Source organism: Schistocerca americana, chromosome X, assembly GCF_021461395.2.
Source record: "Schistocerca americana isolate TAMUIC-IGC-003095 chromosome X, iqSchAmer2.1, whole genome shotgun sequence".
Lineage (NCBI taxonomy): Eukaryota > Metazoa > Arthropoda > Insecta > Orthoptera > Acrididae > Schistocerca > Schistocerca americana.
In genome coordinates, this window is record NC_060130.1 from 841,915,364 (window position 1) to 841,937,986 (window position 22,623).

A 22,623-nucleotide genomic window follows, 5' to 3' on the forward strand; every position below is an offset into this window, starting at 1 on the left:
CACCATCCAAAATGACATTACCATGCTGGTACTGAGAACGGCTGAAAGGAAGGGGAAAACTACTCCATAATTTTTCCTGAGGGCATGCAGCTGTACTATATGGTTAACTGATGATGGCATCTTCCTGGGTAAAATATTCCGCAGGTAAAATAGTCCCCTCACTCGAACCTCCAGGGGGGACTACTCGGGAAGATGATATCAGGAGAAGCAAAACTGGCATTCTGTGGATTGGAGCATGGAATTTAAGATCCCTTAATCAGGCAGGCAGGTCAGAAAATTTAAGAAGGGAAATGGATAGGTTCAAGTTACAGTGGGAATTAGTGAAGTTCGGATGCAAGAGGAACAGGACATCTGGTGAGGCGAATACAGGATTATAAAGTCAAATAGAGGTAATTCAGAAGTATGTTTAATAGTGAATAAGAAAATGGGAATGTGGGTAAGCTACTATGAACTGCATAGTGAACTCATCACAGCCAAGATACACTAAGCCCACACCTACCACTGTAGTACTAGTTTATATGCCAGCTAGCTCCATGGATGATGAAGAGATTGAAGAAATGGATGAAGAGAGAAAAAAAATTATGCAGATAGTTAAGGGAGACAAAAATTTGTGATAAGAGACTGGAATTCAATAGTAGGAAAACAAAAAGAAACAAAAATAGTAGGTGAATATTGACTGGGGGAAAGGAATGAAAGAGGAAACCAATTAGTAGAATTTTGCACAGGGCATAATTTAATCATCGCTGACACTTTAAGAATTGTGATATGTATGTGGAAGAGACCTGGAGAACCAGATTTCATACTGGTTATATAATGGTAAGACAGCGATTTCAGAACCAGATATTAAATTTTAAGACTTTTCCAGGGGTAGATGTAGAGTCTGACCACAATTTATTGCTTATGAACTGTAGATTAAAGCTGAAGAAATCGCAAAAAGATAGGAAATTAATGAGATGGGACCTGGATAATTTGAAAGGACCAGAGCTTGTTGAGAGCTTGAGGGAGCATTGGGCAAGGGTTGACTAGAACAGGGGAAAGGAATACAGTAAAAGATGGATAGGTAACTTTTAGAGATAAAATAGTGAAAACAGCAGAGAATCGAATAGATAAAAAAAGACAAGACCAGGCAGAAATCCTTGGATAACACAGGGCATATTGAATTTAATTGAGAAAAGAAGCAAACACAAAAATGCAGCAAGTGAAGTTGGCGAAAGGGAATACAAACATCTAAAAAATGAGATTGACAGGAAATGCAAAATGGCTAAACAGGTATGGCCAGAGGACACATGTAATGATTTAGAAGCATACTTCACCAGAGGAAAGATAGATACTGTGTACAGAAAAATTAGAGTTTTTGGAGAAAAGAGAAGCAGCAGTATGAATATCAAGAGCTGAGATGGAAAACCAGTACTAAGAAAAGCAGGGAAAGCTGAAAGGTGAAAGGAGTATATAGACAGTCTATACAAGGGAGATGAACTTGAAGGGAATATTATAGAAATGGAAGACACAGATGAAAATGGGATGGGAGATATGATACTGCGAGAAGAATTTGACACAACACTGAAAGACCCAAGTCAAAACAAGCCCCCAGGAATAGATGACATTCTGTCTTGGGAGCGCCAGTTATGACAAAACTTTCCATATGTTCAGATAACTTACGGGTTTGCTGCTGGGTGACGTCATCGACCACCGCCGGTATTTAGACAGGAGCACACCCTGCCATTCTCAAGGCACAACTGCTAGGAGGAAGCAATGTGCAAGGGAATTTAATACCTCCATTCACAGAGGAGACACAAGGAAGATACTAAACACAGAACAAGTAACCACAAAGTCAACACACAGCCAAAGATAACCAACATCAGAAATATCGATAGTGACTATTAATCAACAGGTGAGGTAGCACTAATTCTGTCCCTCTGTTTTTTGATGGGAGACAGATCCGGATTCCAAGCAGCATTTAAACAAAATCCACCATCTCTGTTTATAAGGTTGCTTGATAGTTTGATTTCAACAGCTTCCTTAATAACACTATCCCAATAGCTGGGCGTGCAAGCCAGAATCCCCGTGTTGTATTCCATAGGTTGACCGGTGTCAAGGCAATGTTCTGCAGTAGCGGATTTGCTCGGCTGTTGTAAGCATGTGTGACGCTTATGTTCAATACACTGGTCTTCCACAGTCCTGATTGTCTGACCAATAAATAACATGCCACAACGGCAAGGAATAAGATAGACACCAGCCTTACGCAAACCAAGATCATCTTTTATGGACGCCAACAGGGCCATAATCTTAAAAGGTGGTTGAAAACCACAATATGGCCATTCCTATTGGAAATACTTCCTGCGTAAGGCAAAAGGGCTGTAGACTTGGGTGCCACTTCGTTGCTATCATCACTCACATGTTGCACAGAAGGCTGATAGCGCAATGCACGATTGATCTGCCTCTCACTATAACCATTCTGATGAAAGGTGACTTTGAGATGTGATAGCTCAGCTGCCAAACTTTCAGGGTCTGAATAATGTGGGCCCTGTGAACCAAGGTACGAAGTACTCCTTCACACTGAGCTGGATGGTGACAACTATCAGCTCACAGATACAAGTCAGTGTGAGTAGGCTTCCTATTAACAGAATGTCCCAGTGTACCATGTCTTCTATCTGACCAACACATCGAGGGAGGGAAGGCATCCATTGTTTTCCATCCTCATAGTGACCTGAATATTCGGGTGGATTGAATTCAGGTGTTCCAAAACCCGGTTTAAATTCTCACTACCATGAGGCCAAACAACAAAAGTATCGTCTACATATCTGAAAAAACATGCAGGTTTCAAGGTCGCTGACTCCAATGCACGTTCCTCAAAGTCATCCATAAACAAATTGGCCACACTAGGTGACAACGGGTTTCCCATTGCAACTCCATCAGTCTGTTCATGGTACTGACCATTGGATAAAAAGTAAGTGGAAGTCAACACATGTTAAAATGAATTTGTTAACTCGACACCAAACTTAACCTCAATTAGTTGCAACAAATCAGAGAGGAATGCGAGTGAAAAGAGAAACCACATCAAAACTGACTAAAATATCAGAGTCATTCAAACGCAATCCCTCCAATCAACGTAAGAAACCTGTAGAGTTCACATCTCGAAGACACCTTTCGTCAGAATGGTTATATTGAGAGCCAGATCAAACGTGTGATGCGCTATCAGCCTTCTGTGCAGCAGGTGAGTGACAATAGCAACGACATGGCACCTAAGTCTATAGCCCTTTTGCCTTACGCAGGAAGCATTTCCAATAGGATTGGCTGTATTTTGCCAAAATATGATGTGAAATATGTTGTTTGACCACCTTCTAAGATTATGGCCCTGTTGGCGTTCGTAAAAGATGATCTTGGTTTGCGTAAGGCTGGTGTCTATCGTATTCCCTTGCAGTTGTGGCATGTCGTATATTGGTCAGACAATCAGGACTGTGGAAGACCAGTGTATTGAACATAAGCGTCACACACGCTTACAACAGCCGAGCAAATCCGCTATTGCAGAACATTGCCTTGACACCGGTCATCCTGTGGAATACAACACGGGGATTCTGGCTTGCACGCCCAACTATTGGGATAGTGTTATTAAGGAAGCTGTCGAAATCAAACTATCAAGCAACCTTATAAACAGAGTTGGTGGATTTTGTTTAAATGCTGCTTGGAATCCGGATCTGTCTCTCATCAAAAAACAGAGGGACAGAATTAGTGCTACCTCACCTGTTGATTAATAGTCACTATCGATATTTCTGATGTTGGTTATATTTGATTGTGTGTTGACTCTGCGGGTACTTGTTCTGTGTTTCTCCTCTGTGAATGGAGGTATTAAATTCCCTTGCACATTGCTTCCTCCTTGCAGTTGTGCCTTGAGAATGGCAGGGTGTGCTCCTGTCTAAATATCAGCAGTGGTCGACGACATCACCCGGCAGCAAACCCGTAAGTTATTTGAACATTCAATTCGCCGGGAAAAGTTAAGGTCTTTCCATATGGTTTGCAAGATGTATGAGACAGACCAAATATCCTCAGACTTCAAGAAACATCTAATAATTGCAATTTCAAAGAAACCTGTTGCTGACAGGTGTGAAAATTGCAGAACTATCAGTTTAATAAGTCGTTGTTACAAAATACTAACATGAATTCTTTACAGAAGAGTGGAAAAACTGGTGGAAGCTGACCTCGGGGAAAAGCAGTTTTGATTTCTGAGAGATGTAGAAACGTGCGAGGCAGTACTGACCCTACGACTTATCTTACAACATAGATCAAGGAAAGGCAAACCTGCATTTATAGCATTTGTAGACTGAGAGAAAGCTTTTGACAATGTTGACTGGAATACTCTCTTTGAAATTCAGGAGGTGGCAGGGGTAAAATACAGGGAGCAAAGGGCTATTGACAACTTGTGTAGAAACCAGACAGCAGTTATGTTGAGGAGCATTAAAGGGAAACAGTGGTTGAGAGGAAGTGAAACGGGGTTGTAGCCAATCCCCTACATTATTCAGTCTGTACACTGAGCAAGCTGTAAAGGAAACCAAAGAAATATTTGGAGTTGGAATTAAAGTTCAGGGAGAAGAGATAAAAATCTTGAGGTTTGCTGATGACGTAGTTGTGTCAGAGACAGCAAAAGACTTGGAAGAGCAGTTGAACAGAATGGGTAGCGACTTGAAAGGAAGGTGTAAGATGAACACCTACAAAATCAAGACAAGGATAATGGAATGTAGTCGAATTAAATCAGGTGACGCTGAGGCAATTTGATTATGAAATAAGACACTTAAAGGAGTAGATGAGTTATGCTGTTCAGGCAGCAAAGTAACTGATGATGCCCAAAGTAGAGAGGATATAAAATGTAAACTGGCAATGGAAAGAAAAACATTTCTGAAGAATAGAAATTTGTTTACATCAAATACAGATTTGAGTGTTAGGAAGTCATTTCTGAAAGTATTTTTATGGAGTGTACCCATGTGCAGAAGTGAAACATGGATGATAAACAGTTCAGACAAGAAGAGCTTTTGAAATGTGGCACTAGAGAAGAATGCTGAAGATTAGATGGGTATATCACGTATCTAATGATATGGTACTGAATAGAATTGGGGAGACAAGAAATTTGTCGGATAACTTGACTAAAAGGAGGGGTTGGCTGATAAGACGCATTCTGAGACATCAAGGGATCACTAATCTAGTATTGAAGGGAAGTGTGGGAGGTAAAAATCATAGATGAGGCCAAGAGATGACGACTGTAAGCAGATAGAGAAGGCTGTAGATTGCACTAGTTATTCAGAAATGAAGCCACTTGCACAGGCTAGAGCAGCATGGAGAGCTGCATCAGACAAATCTTTGGACTGAAGACCCAACTACTCCTACTCCTCCTCCTCCTCCTCCTCCTACTACTACTACTACTACTACTATATAAAGCCAAGTAGTTGTTTAATGTTGTTACCAAAGATCTCAAAAGTTTCGACCAATTTACTTGGGCGTGAAGCATGAAATATTAATTTATTACTTCTTTACTGCTAACTGTATTTGTTATACATTTTTCGGACAGTATTCATGTATAGCACTGGATGTGCCAGCAAAATTATATCTTTGTGCAACACACAGTTCAGTAGATACATTGTCATAAACGTTGAGCTGCATCAAAATGAAACTGCTGGGCAAAATTTGCTAGAGATATGTGTATAAATGAGTGTGAAATATGTTAAATATATTTGGCATGTGCGCATTCAGACAAAGCCATGGATGTGAAAACGTCATCCTAAACCCTGGAATGATTTCAACGAAATTTGGTACACATATTAGTTACGATCTGGAAAGAAATACTGTAAGGGTAAGTACCACTAGCTCCTATTAGGATCAGGAGATGGGCAGACAGAAGGGGGAAGGAGAATATGAGCACAGGTTGGAGGGGGAGGAGGAGATGGAGTAGAAGGGGGGGGGGGGGAGTTTGGAATGTATATCCAATTCCTCCATATATAGGATGAGTCAAAAAGGACTTTTAAACTTTGGGATGATAATACAAATTTATTGAGATAACTTACAGAATCAGTATATGTCATTTTGTTGCAAACACCCTCAAGTTTGATTCACGTACTGCATCAGTACCCCATTCCACCACCAGGAGTGCCAGCGAAGTGCACAGTTAAAATCGCTACTTTTACTGGTGCAGAGCATGCTCACTTTTTGTTTTGGTTTCATGAAATGAACTCTGCAACAACTGTTTGGCATAAATTTTGCACTCAATATGCTAAAGAACATCCAAGCAGGCCTACAATTTCCTCTTGGTACAAGAACTTTGTTGAGATGGGTTGTTCATTGCCACATGATAAATCACCTTCAGTCCACAAAAATCAATGCGATGTGCATCTCACGAGACTTGCATTCCACAAAAGACTGTTTGGTGAGTACTCGTAGATGTTTACACTTGTAACCATACAGATTCACAATGGCACAACACATTAGTGATGCAGATCGGTTTGCTCATGGGGAATTCTGTGCGGAAATGTTTCATTGGATAGAGGTCGATAAGGGCATGGTGAACACCCATAGCTGCAGAATGTGGGGCAATGAAAACCCACGTGCAACCCTGGAACACAATCATGACAGCCCCAAAGTTCAAAATGGTTCAAATGGCTCTGAGCACTATGGGACTTAACAGCTGTGGTCATCAGTCCCCTAGAACTTAGAACTACTTAAACCTAACTAACCTAAGGACATCACACACATCCATGCCCGAGGCAGGATTCGAACCTGCAACCGTAGCAGTCGCGCGGTTCCGGACTGCGCGCCTAGAACCGCGAGACCACCGCGGCCGGCACAGCCCCAAAGTTAATGTGTTTTGTGCCGTTAGCAAACTGAAAGTGTACGGCCCTCATTTCTTCATGGTGAAAACTGTCATTGGTATTGTGTATCTGTATATGCTTGAAATTCTTTTTATTTCACGGAACAATGATGATAACAGAGATGGGATGGTTTACTACCAGCAAGTTGGTGCACCGCCTCATTTCCTCACGGAAGTTCAAGGTTTCCTTGATAATTGCTTCCCAGGTTGGTGGATTGATTGTGAAGGGCCAATCGCTTGGCCACCTCACTTCCTAGACATGACAACAATGGAATTCTTTCTCAGGGGTTTCATTAAAGACCATGTGTATGTTCCTCCCCTACTAAACAGTTTAGCTGTCCTGAAAAATCAAATCAATTCTACCATTGCACAAGTTATGCCTGATTTTCTGCAATGACTGAGCAAAGAAATTGATTACTGGTAGGATGTTTGCCACATCACAAATGGTATTCACATTAAACCAACTTAACACTTTTATGTGAAACTTGAGGTTATTTGCTACAAAATGACACATCTACCAATTCTGTAAGTTATCTCAATAAATTTCTATATCATTACAAAGTTGTAAAAGTCCGTCTTTACTCACCCCGTATTTAGCAGTTGCGAAGCATTCCCAGGCTTGCTAGTTACTAATAAATCTGTTGTTGTTGTTGTTGTCGTCGTCGTCGTCGTCGTCTTCAGTCCTAAGACTGGTTTGATGCAGCTCCCCATGCTACTCTGTCCTGTGCAAGCTTCTTCATCTCTCAGTACCTACTGCAACCTACAACCTTCTGAATGTGCTTAGTGTATTCATTTCTTGCTCTCCCTCTACGATTTTTACCCTCCACACCGCCCTCCAATACTAAACTGGTGATCCCTTGATGCCTCAGAACATGTCCTACCAACCGATCCCTTCTTCTAGTCAAGTTGTGCCACAAACTCCTCTTCTCCCCAATTCTATTCAATACCTCCCTATTAGTTATGCGATCTACCCATGTAATCTTCAGTATTCTTCTATAGCACCACATACTAATACATCTAACACAACTAATGCACCAATGTGCTATACTAGGTGCTATTAAACTCCAAAATCTATTTTACACAGTTTCTCAACCATTGATTGCTCATAATAATCTACATTCAAATAATATATAAGCAACACATTGGAGACCAAGCCCAAGCATAGCTCTGGCCACAGTACTGTATTAAAAAGATGGTGCCCGAGTATATTGCTCAGGTCACAATTTTCTCGGTGTGCAAACAACCTGTCACTTGAAGACTGGACTCTCTTCATATGGGAACAATGAATGGACATATTGCAACATGTTCCTTGGCAGCTGCTGCTTTCTGTTTTCAATTTTCTAGAATTATTTTGAAAGAAATCGTAGCGAACATAACTGCTGTGATGAATGGCTGAGTTGAGTCAATATGTGATCAAGTTGGTGTAATTGGTGCATGTGTTCATTAGGTTTCACAGTTTGCCATAATTCTGTTACAAATATGTCACTTTTGTAGAGTGATATAGGAATTTTGTAAACTCAAGAGGAAGAAATTGCTCAATAACTCACCTCACACTATGTTTTTTTGAAGGATAACTGTACTTTCTGTCATCATTATTTTGAAATTTGTAATCTATTAAAGAACTAAAGTAAATATGAAAACTAAATCTTGTAGCTTGGTCTCTTTAGGGTTTCATACCTCAGTCAGTGAAAACAAAATCCTCGTATGATCACTTTGTTGTTTGTCTGTCTGACCGTTAAGATCCCTTTTTCGTAGGAACAGGTCGATGTATCAACTTGAAATTTATGTCCTTTACTAATGTGTGATCACTTGCTGGTGTAAAACATTTAAGCTTCTACCTCAGTGCAATCAAAATAAAAGGCCATTTATGTCACATTTGGTATCTTGCCGGCATTGATAGTGATAACTGGCAAAAATTTGAAATTCTCGTTCCAGGTATGGATTAACTATCTTTATACATAATTACATATGTGCCAGTAACACTTTAAATAATGGCATAAATTGCCAGTTTTTTAGGCCTGACATTCTTCTAAGTGGGCGATCTCCAAAGTTTTAAGCACTCACCTCAAAAAATTCAGCAGGCATTTGGAATTGGCAGTGTGTTTGTTCCAGTATAGTGGTTTTCAATTCCCACTAGTAGTTACAATAAGTACACTGTTCACAAGGAAAACTGGTATTTTGGTTATGTCTCTAAGTTGTCTGAAAAGAGTTCTCAATGTAGCTGTTGTTTTATTCCCAATGTCATTAAAATTGAAACCTTCTTGCCACAGACATTAACTTCAACATTTGGTAGAAGTATTTCATCACTGACTGCTGTATTTTGACACAGCATATCTTCTCTAATGTCATCTCTATGTTCATATTTCATTGTTTGAATAGCATAAAATGACCTGTTACTTTGTTCCCTGTTTTTGAATGGGCCTGTTCCAAAACCTATTTTGTTTAATGCAAGTATGTCCAAGATGCTGTGATCTTCATTTGAATGGCTACCAAATGGCACTTCAGTTTCCCTCCTATCAGCATGCATTTGCCAATAATCTCTTGTATAAACATTATGTCTTCATGTCAGTGGCAGTTAATTTTATTATGCCACTTTAGCTGGTTGGTATTACTTGGTCTTGTGGCCTCTGGATGTGGATAATGAGGGTTCCGATTAGCATATACATTGTGTAAAGTACCACAACCTCTTCTCTCACTGTCTAATGCTTCCAAATGGGTAATAGCTTGTAATAATTCATCAAAGGTGTTAAATATCCTTGATGCTAGACTTTCCCAGACATTCCAAGGAAGACTCTTTAAGATTACAGTTAAATCCACAACATTTATAGGGTCATCCAAGTACATATTATTCTCCCAATATTTCTAAAGAAAATGTTCCATGGAACCTTCACTTAAATTGTCATTGCTGAGCACAAATAATTTCTCCTTAATACTCCATTGTTTTCCCCTAGACCAATGCTGTTTCAAAGTCGACAAAAAGTAGTATCTTTCAGCAACACAGTTTTCACCATGTGTGGGCACAAGCACACATGTCACAGACAAATATCAATCTTATCTGCCTCAGTGGGAAGACACGAATAAGCAGCTTTAAATTGATTAACAAAATGAGACTGAATGAAGATGCTCATTCAGATCAAACTCTTTAAGTTGCCGATTGCTGGTAACATTGTCGATTATGATATTTGAATAGTGATTTCTGGTATAGCTCCCTCACACCTCTTCACCTATCAGGCTTCAGTCAGTATCAGTTTTACAATTTTGTCTGGCCCTTACGATTAGATCCAGCACTTTAACTGTACTTTCCAGATCAGAACAATGTTGTCTACTTTCCAGATCAGAACAATGTTGTCATAAATCAGAAACTAATTTAGCAACTGCATTTTCATTTTCTTTACATGACTTTTGTCTGTTATGAAAGGTATCCCGTAATTTTTAATTTATTTCAGGAATCTGATAACCCCTTGTTGCTCTGTGTTTAATAAACTTCTTGTTGCTGCAAGTTTAGTTAGGATTGAACCTCAATTAATGCAGATTTTATCTGCGTACATTGTTCCTTAATCTCTAGGGTAAAGTGAGAATGCTTTACATCCACTGGTTCTTGAAACTCACTTTTAAACTAGCAGACTGTTGCCTCCACTCCATAATGCATTCTCCATTTCCTTTAATTAACAGGTGTTTGCTTCTAGGTTACTGTTCAATCCGCTGGTGGTGTTACCTAATTTATTGTTCACTTGTTATAAGTACTAAAGAATTAGATAATTACTATAAATGTTTATAGAAGTATTCATTATAGCATCTGGAGTCAGAACACTGGAATTTGGATTTATGTTCTCCATTGTAATTGAATTTGAGGTTTCATTATTGTTACCTATTTCATGTACTGCATGCCCATTATCTGCTCTAATTTCTTGACTACTTTTGCCCTGTTCAACAAATTAACACATCCGTCTACCATTTTTGATACTGTTATTTCACATACACAAAGGCACAAAATCACAGAAATATTAAAATAGTTTATAGGTTATCCAACAAAGCCCACAGTTCCTACTTTTTCAGTCTATCCAACATTTTAACAGATGACGCTGCAATGCATTGCTGTAAATTGTAATTTACTCCCATCACAAAACATAACTACTTCATTAAAAACACAACACCCTTAGATGTTATCCTGATTCCCAGACTGAAAAGAGGCTTAAAAATGAATTATTTTGAGAATATTGAAAAAAAGAGATGAAATGAAAATGACATTGGGCAGTGGCATATCTTTGCATAACTACAGAAACTTCCTCTCTCATTGGGTGAAATGTTCAGACAAGTGCTTTAGGTTCACTGGATGCTGTTTTGATGGTGGTGGTGCAGTTCTGTAAAGTTTATGTGAAATATGAAATACGTAATTTAATTGTTCTCAAAGGAAAATTCTCATTTTTTCATTCCCTTGTATTTTCACTGGTACTGGAAGTCAGGCTGCTATCATTTCAACAGTGAACCAAAGTTAATAACTTATTTTTGGAGTATTAAATGAAATCTTGGTTTTATTAGCTCTGTGTCTGGGGAAGCCACACAGTTAGTACACCGAAATCAGTAGAGCTAAATCGAATCATGACCTGTATATCATCAAAGATACTGGATATGTTCACACTATTATTGTTACTGGCAAAAGCATTTGTGACACTGCTGATGGTACAAAAGCAACTGTTACTGATTAACATCTGAAGGAATGAACTAACAACTGTGTGTTAATGATTTATTTTGCTCAAGAATCTAAGACACACTGATATCATGGGACACTGCCATAGCAACATACATATTAAAATTACAAAGGCCAGATGTGGAAATCTGACTTGAATAATGCTTCTTGGCCCTGCAAATCCAAGAGCATACAATCCAGACAACATTTTAAAAGATTATTGGTGTATAATGTAATCAACAATATAATAGTTCCACTTTTGGTATTTATGTATCTGATTCCCAGGGGTAAATTAATTTGCATAAGAAAAATGGCATTCAATTAGTGATGTGAAAAAACCTTCAAGAAGTTAATAGGTAAAACTTGTCAGCAATTAGAAGCCACAGTTGAGTGTAATTGTAAGCTCTCTCTCTCTCTCTCTCTCTCTCTCTCTCTCTCTCTGTCTCTCTCTCATTCTTGGGAACATTCAACTGCTTCACTTATTTCAGTGTTTTTATATTGTATTAATGTATTTATGTTAAACACAGTAAGCTAAATATGTTTATTAACTACATCAGCTAAACTTTGTGTAATATTTACATGAGAAACTGTGTGTGTGTTTACTGGAAATGACTAATCTATATATCACTGGGATCCTTACCTTCTGTTCATATGTCCTGCGAAGTTTGTTTTTGTGTTCTGCATGCCTGTATTGCTTTATTCCAGTCTTAATTATTTTCTCACCCATCAGTAAGATACAAACTGCAACACTAAGGCTTATGATGGCTCCTTTGGACACTTCCTGAGTTCACTTCTTTCTTGCCATTTAAATTGTTTGTTAATACTAATAAACTTTTGTCCGCTAAAACACACCGACTTTCAAAGAAATTACACTAAAATTGCTTATGCAGTAGGTATTTTTCAAATATTTTGGAAGATATCTTCAGTTAATTTTTGTAGTAGTGTTTAGTTAGAGCCAGCGTAAAAACAGGTTACCCAAGGAATATTTCGTGGAGCACCAAGTGTCAGTGAAACCTATTTCAGTTCTCATGAAAAACAAAATGATGCTTAAGTGTAATTTTTGTCCAACTGGTCTGATGTGGTGGTCATGTAAAAGATATTTATTCACAGTAACAGCAAACACGAAGAATGTCAGTATTTCCAACAGTGTCAATAAATATTCTTAAATTGAATATCCCATTAGTTCAGTAAGAGGCTGCTCTATTAGTTGGACACTTATTTACATATTAAATAACATTTTGTTAGCAATGAAAATCAAAGGGTTATTTCATATCACACCAAACACCATGTGACTACCTCAAGAGAAATTTTTACTTGGGGTGATTCCACACACTCACCACAAAGACAAAATTTGAAGTATAGTTAAAACCACCAGCAGAAAGGCACCTGATGTTTCGGAGATTTGCCATGTAATGTCAATTTTATGTAAATTTTGCCTTTGACATAAGACAGACATGAATAAATATTACTTTTTAATATATAAAAAGCAGCTTCTTATTAAGTACAGAAACATATGCATGCTCAATCTCATAACAACACCAGGTATCTGCCAATGTTGCTCCTAGCCTTTCGAAACAAATTATCGTTTCCACCAGTTGTTGCAGAACAGAGGAAAGTACCTATACTGGAGTGTAGGTCACCTGGGGAAGAGAGGCACGAAATGGAGCCAAGAGTGAGCAACTAACTTGGTGTTCATCTATTCCTTACTCACAACAACTTGTAGTATTTACTTTGAGTAAAATTCGCCATATTTTCTTGCCTCCTCTTTACACTTGAACCATAGTGTGGTCCTGAAGGCAATTTTTAACACTCTTAATTAGTGCATGCCATAATTGAATGACACCTGGATAAACATTGAAATTAGCTTTCATGTTTCAAGTGGTTTAGTACTGCCTTCTAGCAGGGATACCTTTGCTAACATTACCATACATTATATCTTTCATATTTGTCTACACACTCCCTGCTGTACCCAAGTCACCCACCCAGCCTCCCCTTTTCTCTCCGTCTATTCAAGGCAATTCCCCTCCCATTGTCTTTTCAGTCTGCATATGTACCTTGTAGTTTCTTTCTGTTTCTTCAAACTTGCCACAGCCATGTGTCTTTCCTCGTTTCTCCAGAGCATTACTTGCCGTACCCCACTTACTCCAGTCACCCGCTTTCTTTAACCCTTCCTCCACACTAATGCGCTATCCCTCCACTTTCGTGTCACTCCTCATATCCACCTACTCCCACCTCCAACCAGCTAACCCAACTTTCAACCAACATGCACTTGCCACATGTAGTCAAACCTTTACACTTCCAACTAACTGTGTATCCCATTTCCAACCAATATGCCCCTGCCACCTTCAACCAATCCAACCTTCAACCAATCCATTTGTCCCTAACCACTTCTATCCATCTCTCCCACCACCCTACCTCTCCCTCACTCCCACCACCCTAACTCTCCCCCACACCCGCCACCCTACTAACTCTCTCCCACACCCGCTACCATAACTCTCCCACCCCACTACTCTCACAAGCCTTCTTCTTCACCCCGACCACTTGAACTAGCCTGTCCCCCCCCCCCCACCACCACCACTTGCCCCAGCCCACTCTCAACCCTCCCCTCGCAAAAACCTGCTTCACACCTAATGCCCACTTGCACAAACCTGTCTCACCCTCCACTCTTGTGAAACTACTCCAAGGTTCCGTAGGGGTACACTGCTGGACACCCCTCACTGCTTCAGCCCCACCTTACTGCCATACATGTTTTGTGACTTCAACACTTCCTTACTGCCAAACCCATTCAACAATGGTCCCTTCTCTAGTTAGGCCGCCATACCCTTCCCTCCCATTTCTCCCTGTGACTCTCTCTCAACCAGCCTTGAGGCCTCCCACACCAAGTCACAATTTTCACAGCTTGCTCCCTCCTCGTCACTCCCCCCCCTCTCCTCGTCACTCCCCCCCCTCTCCTCGTCACTCCCCCCCTCTCCTCGTCGCTCCCCCCCTCTCCTCGTCGCTCCCCCCCCCTCTCCTCGTCGCTCCCCCCCCCTCTCCTCGTCGCTCCCACCCTCTCCTCGTCGCTCCCCCCCTCTCCTCGTCGCTCCCCCCCTCTCCTCGTCGCTCCCCCCTCTCCTCGTCGCTCCCCCCCTCTCCTCGTCCCGCTCCCCCCCTCCTCGTCTCCTCGTCCCTCTCCCCCCCCACCCCCCACCCCGTCTCCTCGTCCCTCTCCCCCCCCTACCCCCCGTCCCACTTTTTCTCGTAACACACCTCTCACATTTCCTATTTCTTCTGCCACAGACTTTGCTTCTTCCACTTTCTTTCCGTCTCCCCCTGTACTTTTCTGCATCGACACTCATTGTTAGTTGGTATTTATTGTCAATTGAATTGTCTGATTAAACTGTTGCTGGTGCCACAGGCTTGTGAAGGTTGTTGGTGTTGCTGTCATATCCTCCTGCCTACTCCTGACTGTGGGTACTATTGTCTGCTGCTTCTGGAGCCGGTGCCCTCTCTACAATGCCTGTCGCATCAACTACACACATGGCACCAGTATAGCATATGGTGTGTTTTTGGTTACTGCTTCAAAATTAACATTTACTTTATGTTGTGATTAATTCCTATTGGGATTTGGCAGTATTGTTTCTTATGTATTAAGTTTTAATTCAGAGTGACATATTGTGGTGTTTATAAAATCACAGTTATTTCCAATTTGGTTTCCTTGCTATAATTAACCTTTCTCCTTCTGTCTTTGCAGCCAAAGATGATGATGTAGCAAATGGAATAATGCCTCCAGAAGAAAAAAGCAATCAGCATCACTATACACCAAATGCTGTAAACATCAAACAATTTGAAAATGTCTAGATCTCAGTGATTAATGTTTTAAAGTTCCTAGTTGGTAATATGCAGATTTTTTTATTTTTATTCTTTTTTTGTCTTGGTGTTGCACAGAAGTTGCCTGTAAGATACTTACAGGCCCTTGCAAATGACCACAATGATATTATAGTAATTTGAATGCATGAGAGAGATTCACTTCTGAACCAAAGAAAAATCAAAAAACACTGCATAGTCTGTATAATAGCATTTATAACTAATTTATAACTATGTACAACTTTGGCAGCAGTGGCATTATTTTTGTGTGTTTTAAAGTGGTATAATTTTAGGAAGCAATTCTATTCTAGACACCTTACAAGAAATACTGTAATGGTATAATTATGCTTGAGCATTAGATGGGTGTGGCATGCTGAACACACACTGGATAATGTCCACAAATGTCAGTGACATGTATATGTGAATTCTGTTTCTGTGAGTGGTAGACTGATTGCTTATAGTAGGACCGCACAGACAGTTTGAAGTTCGGTAGCTCTTGGTTTGTGTACCATGCTCATTGTGTGCCATTTCTTCTATCAGCAAAATTATGTTAATGTAGCAGTTTTGACCTCTGTCCTATAGATCTTATTGTTCAACTTGAACAGAAAAATTTCACATTGTTGTGTAAGGGAAGCGTGTAAATTTTCAGCAACCACATGAAACTGGAAAAGAAGCAGTGGGTGAAGAGAATGGGAAATGTTGTACAGAAACAGATGTTTTCAGTCTTGTGAATTAGTAATTAGGGTAGTGTAATTTCTTTAACTGATGATGTACTGAAAAGTCAAAACTACATTTTGTAAATAAGCTATTGCAATTAGCTTCTACGTATGTCTAGAAACTTCATTGTGAGTCTACGTGGTATGAAAATTTTCACTTGGTTGTTTGTTAAATGTATGAAATTAACTTGACAGTTGTTCTCATGTGGTTGTACTAGATACTGGAATTAGCACTGTTTTTAGTGAATGTATATTGCTAAGTAGTATTTTGGATAAGGCTGCTCTGACACAGCCTTTGGTGTCTAGTGCCTTATATTTTATGCCATCACTAAGAGCTTCTTAACTGAAGTGTCTTCAAATTTATCAGAATGCTAAGACTGTAATTTCTCTGCTCAGCCATAAAAAGTCCAGTCCACAATTATAACAGACCACTTCTGTACATTTAGTTAAAATTTGCTTTCTAGGAAACTTTCGGTCAGATACGCACATTCACAGGATTAGTTTGTTTGATGGAAGAAATTGTTAGTTTCTGGAATAACTATATTCTCTCTTGCTGCAAGCTTTTATGCTGTGGGCTATAACAACAGATAGTATAATAATAATAATAATTTAGCATCATCACCACAATCTTACTTCTAGCCATGCTATATGTTTTGTTTCTTCCTCTTGTACATAACGGTTACCATTTTGGAGCTTTATGATAATTAATTCTGTTGGTGAAGTTGACAGAAAGTAGACCGAACAAAATAATGCATGAGTACTGACAAGAAAGACCTCTGTGCCATATATTATATTTTAAAAAATGATAAAAGGACGTAGTTGCATCACAGTTCTTATCTTCACAAGCGTCAGTTATCTTTGTCGTTGATGGAAGTATAGATGTAAATTCTCCAAGAGCAACTGACCTACTTTGATTTATTATTTCTTTATGTGTGTATCTCCATTTGTGTTTGATACTCCCATATCAGAACAGAGCTAGACATCTGGAACTTATTATTTCAGGGTTTTCATGTGTGGCAACAAACTATCCATAAAGAAAGATTTTGCAAGGAAACAAACTGTTATCAGTTCAATTGATTAATTGAAGGCTGGCTGAGAGGAAAGTAATTAATTTCAACTCTCCTCCCTCCCTCCCGTCGTCATCCTCGGCCATATCTGGACCATGAATAAATATCTACAGATAGGAACAGTGGAGCTTGTGTTGGATTATGTTGAAGTTAAATCTTTTCATAGTAATATTCTAGTTCTCTACTATGAAAATAGACTCATTGACTCTCAGAATATCTTTGATAAGTTAGGACGAGGCAGTGTTCATGGTTAGTCACAATACCACAATAATTGGGTGTGATGATGTAACAAATATCAGACGAATAGCTAAAACATAAAAAAATTAAAAGAATAGCTTACAACTTTGCATCTGACAGTTTCAGTTTCAATTTTTATCCGGAAGGAGCTTAGAAATACTAGGTATACACCAGCTTGATATTCCTGTTAATTCAATGCAGTGATACAGCCTCCAAATAGCAGAAAGAAAAATAATTTTACATTAACTCAAACTCATAAGTTTGCATACACGATATTCCGGAAGACAGTTGTTAATTAAATTTGAGGGCTTTTTGTGTGTGTTGTGATTTGCCATCCAGCCAAAATGTCTCATGCAGTACTGTCTTGGCCAAATAGTTTAAGAAATTATTAACATGTATCTATTTAGATCATACTGATAAGTTCAACTATTGTAAAGATAGTTGTACTATCCACTTATTATTTAGGTGTCTTAAGTTCAATAATTTTTCCATATTATGGTCCGGTTGATTTCCATTATAGTTAGATGCATTTGTTTGAATTAACTCTACACACACGGGAGAAAGCAGCCTCATCCCTGTATAATTAGAGGATTTAGTAGAATTTTTAATTATTTACGTTTATGCGTATTGTTAAAACAGGACAGTGAGAAAGTAGGTATGATTTGATGGAGTACTGTTAATGAAATTCACCTGCTCCTCCCCCCCCCCCCCCCCCCCAATTTCCATACTGCTGTACTGTATTTCCATCTGAAATGTCATCAGATGTTTTTTTTTCCCTGCTGATTCTAAAATTATTTTCAATATCATTGCTTTTGTGTGGGTGGAGTTGCTGTGGGGGAAAAAGAATAATAAAGCACAATGTGCCTGTGCATTACCTCAATGGAAACTATCATTCCGATTTTTGTTACACGTAAAACATTACTCATAATTTTATATGCTTCATTGACAGAGCATCCCCAGATTAGTACATTTAGATTTTCTGTTAATGGATTTTGTTGACGCTGAGGAGAAATGAGAGAATAAGCAGTATGTTGAGCGATGAATAAATTTGCTGTATGGGTATAGTGTGAAAATACTATCATGCAACACACTCGGCTGCCACTAGCTGTTTCTCCTACAAGCTGCCAGGTGACTTCTTTCTGTTATATCAGAAGATATTTCATATTCTATTTTCTATATAGGTACCATCAGACCAAATAAATGTTGCATATTAAGTTGAAGATGAAAGACCAAGTACTAACAAAAAATGTCAGTTCTCACAATAATGAATAAAAATGAATAAGTATCAATGTTTTGCTGTCACTGTCAATAAATTTGTTTAACTGAGTGCTGCACAAAATGAGTTGAAGCCATTCTATTAGCTGGACACAAAAAATTACATTTATTTTTATTCATTATTGTGAGAACTGACATTTTTTGTTAGTACTAGGCCTTTCATCTTAAACTTAATATGCAACATTTATTTGGTCTGATGGTACCTATATAGAAAACAGAATATGATATATCTTCTGATATAACAGGAAGAAGTCACCTGGCAGCTTGTAGGAGAAACAGCCTTGTGTGTGTGTGTGTGTGTGTGTGTGTGTGTGTGTGTGTGTGTGTGTGTGTGTGTGTGTGTGTGTTATAATTTCAGTGTATTCTGACATTTCAATGCAAAATGAAAGATTTTCTCATTCCCTATTTTTCTCAATGCTTCCTTTTCTGCATACATCAGTGGTGTAAAATAAATTTTGTGTAAGATTTTCCTAAAGCTGTAAGACAGTTGGATGTTACTCTTTTTGTTTCTGTATGAGTCTTCTTTTGATTTTTTTCAGGAACTCTACTAGTTTTGTGTAAAAAAACTTTGCTGCCTTGTATTTCTTATAAACACGTAGTAAATATTAATAATGAAAATTTTCATTGCTAATTCTATGGTTTCTGAGTCTGTGTGTGTGTGGGGGGGGGGGGGGATAAACATTAGGATGTTGCCTCATTCAGTATTGTGTATTAAGATTTGTATTCGATTTCCTCATTTGTAAACAGTATTCTATGTAGAGATGTGAGTTAGTTGACAGGGCTAGTTAAATTAAGCAGAGTATAAGAAACAGAGCGCTTTGCCTTTTTCAGAGAATGAATTTTGTATCATTTTTGTTACACGTCTATTGCTCAAGAAAGTGTTTCCAGTGCAGTATTAATTACGTAACTGAATTTCCTTTTTAAACAAAATATGAGTAAAGATAACTACTCATGATATAATGAACGTATTGAGCTTTAATTACCAGTACATCCAAGGTCTGGAATGTAGCAGCTCAGGTGATGAAATTGCAGTCTTCATGTCACACAAATATGCACACAGTTGCATTTCTGGTGCTGGCACAGTGCTGGGATAGTGTAGTTGTGTAGTACATGTGTGTGCTTGGAAGAAAAACCCAAGTTTATGATTTGAGCTATGTGGTTCCAAATCTTGACAGATTTTGGTTATGTGCATATCTAATGCTACACTATCAAATGAGTAGATGTCTTTGCTCATACCATTGTTTGTATTCCACTAGGATTTTCCAATATCATGTTAATGAATTTCCTTTTTGTCAGCTACAGTAAATTGAAACAAACAAACAAAATTATACTGTGATAACATACTTTAAATTTTGTATGTCAGTAATACTCAAGTGACTTTCTTAGTCAGTGTACATATTCATTGCCAGTAATTGAAGCAATCTTTACTGTTGTATACTAATACCTTCTCTCTAACAACTAGCTCAGAACTACACATTTTGCTCATATCCTGTACCGTATGGGAGGTCACTACTTGTGCAATTTTTATTTCTTAACATTATATTCTTACTCATTTATTTAAGGAATGATTTTTCATGGCATGTGGCTCAAATAATTCAGTGGAGTAATAATAATAATAATAATAATAATAATAATATGATTTGCCTTTATATATATTCCACAGGCAAACATTTTTATATGCTTCAAGATGTATGTTTTTATATTCCAAGTAATCACCTTGGAGAGCTTTTAGGCAACTGTAGTGCTTTGTGAATTGCTGTAAAAAATAGAGCTGATCTGTAGTTGCCATATAAAATTAGGTGCCAGTTTCCTGTGATCTGGCATATTAAATTGCAAAAGGGCATCAGTGAGACATAATTTTCTTCATCATGAATCCATTCCGTACAAGTTGTATGAATTGTACTGTGGATTTTTATGATGAAGTGTGAAATATTGCAGTGAAAGTGCATCTGCAATATGTAGCAGATATTAGAATTATTTTGATAATATAGATTTAGGGTCTGTTAGGATCTAAAATTTTTCACATTCTCACAGACTTTTGATGATTATAAGCCTTTTTGGAAGTAGTTAAGAATCACCAAGACTTATTGTTGTTTCTGGTGTTGTGTATAATTTCAGTGTGTAAGTTCTTGTGAAATTATTATGATTCAACTTTTAAATGTAAAAGTAACTTCTCAAGCTGTTTTATTAGGTGAAATACAAAGTTTTTCACATGAGTTCTGCAAATTCTACTTTCAAAGTAACTGTTGCACTGTTTATCACAGCAGTTAAGAACTTTGAGGTTCTGCTAATGTTGAATGTTTGAATACTATAGAAATGTTTACAAAATCAAACAATGCAAACTCCAGGTTGGAATATCAACAATATAAGGAAAAGATAGATTGCTGCATACTAAATCAAACAATGTCATCTTTAGATGACACGTCAAGTTGCAGACAGGCACAGTTAAAAGACTTACACATTATCTTTTGGCCACAGTGTTTGTAAGAAAAAGAAAGAGAAAGACATACATTTTCATTCACACAAGTGAGCACACTTCCTGCACAAACGAACGCCAGCTCCGGCTGCTTGGACCAGTACATTCTAGTTTTAGCTGCCGGAGATGGCGCTTGCATGGTTGTGCATGTGCGCGCGTTTTTCTTTCTCTTTCTTTTTCTTTTGAAAGATGTAGTGTAAATGTCTTTTAATTGTACCTGTTTGCAACTTAAAGAAATGTGTTCTGTTAGTTATCTAGTAGGCTTTGTGAGTTATAACTATGCATATACAACTAGTTTTTCCTGTTTTTAAATACAAAATGCAGTTCTTCCATATAGTATGTAATGTAGTGTCTAGTCAATTATACTGTTGAGCACAATGTGATATGAATGTTACCAAAACTGGTAGTAGCAGTATTATTTCATCAACCTTCATATTATGTAATACCAAAGTTGTAATTTTATAAACTTTAATTTTTTTATCATTTTTAATTTTGCCAGTTATTTGTGATAGTAATGGGAGTTACTGTGTTTATATAGTCTGAGTTTTCGAAATATTTTATTTGTTCTTTAAGACTTACTGGTATTACTGTGCAGTATTGTTCGCAACACTTGGCACAACAATGCTTTGCTTGTAGGCTGTGAACCAGTTATGGCTTTGTATGATTGAGGAAGCTGATAATACAGAAGTGTTTTTGCATGTAAAATGAATGTTATTTTTAACTCACTTTAATTAATTGTAAAATAATGCTAAAGATTCTATTGAATTGTAAGATAGTTGATAGAGCGACTTTTGAACTCGGCATGCTGAAGTTCATCCATACGAGAATAATAAAAATTTGGATAGAATCTCTGCTAATGGTATAAACAGTGGATTTTGCATATCAGCTTGAAATCAATAAATGGAGTAAACTTTGCATTTTGAATGCAAGTTTTGAAATTTGATTTGAAGACTTAGAAATAAGATGGGACAGAGGCACAAGTTGCATAATAGACTATATGAGTGTAATCCAAAATTTTTTGATATTTGCTGCAATAATTATTCCCAGTGTGTTCTCCTCATTGTTTCCTGTGCCATGTTGGAAGCATATCACATGCTCTACACCAAGAGTTTGAAGGGCATTAAGTTACATATATTTTATTTTTTGAATGTTAATGGTTTCTGTTTTATACATACATACTCACAAAGTTCATGCTCGTGATCAGACAAGAATTAATCTAAAAATTCATCTGACAAGGGGCTGTCATTAACTATACCTTTACTCAAATTTTGCGTAGCAATAATCTTAGTTTTTTGTACAGAATATTTTGCATATATTTGACGTTGTTCAAGCGGTCTCTCTCATTACTTGTCATATGCTTCTAAGTGCCACTTTTTAAACTGTGTAAGAAAGGATGTTAACAGCTTACTTGAATCATATTGATATTCCAAATTCATATATGTTTTTTAAAAAATATATGTGAAATACTG

At 38.0% G+C, this 22,623-nt stretch overlaps 1 protein-coding gene across 1 annotated transcript in view; it reads left to right on the top strand.

Moving 5' to 3' along the window:
• LOC124556590 overlaps nucleotides 1-16,588 on the top strand; it is a 51,241-nt gene extending 34,653 nt beyond the window's left edge. The window contains exons 3-4 of the mRNA XM_047130558.1: nucleotides 14,935-15,077; nucleotides 15,271-16,588. Of these exons, the coding sequence (XP_046986514.1) occupies nucleotides 14,935-15,077; nucleotides 15,271-15,377 (250 nt within the window). The 3' untranslated portion in view covers nucleotides 15,378-16,588. The remainder of the gene's footprint in view (nucleotides 1-14,934; nucleotides 15,078-15,270) is intronic.
• Nucleotides 16,589-22,623: the final 6,035 nt, after the last annotated feature.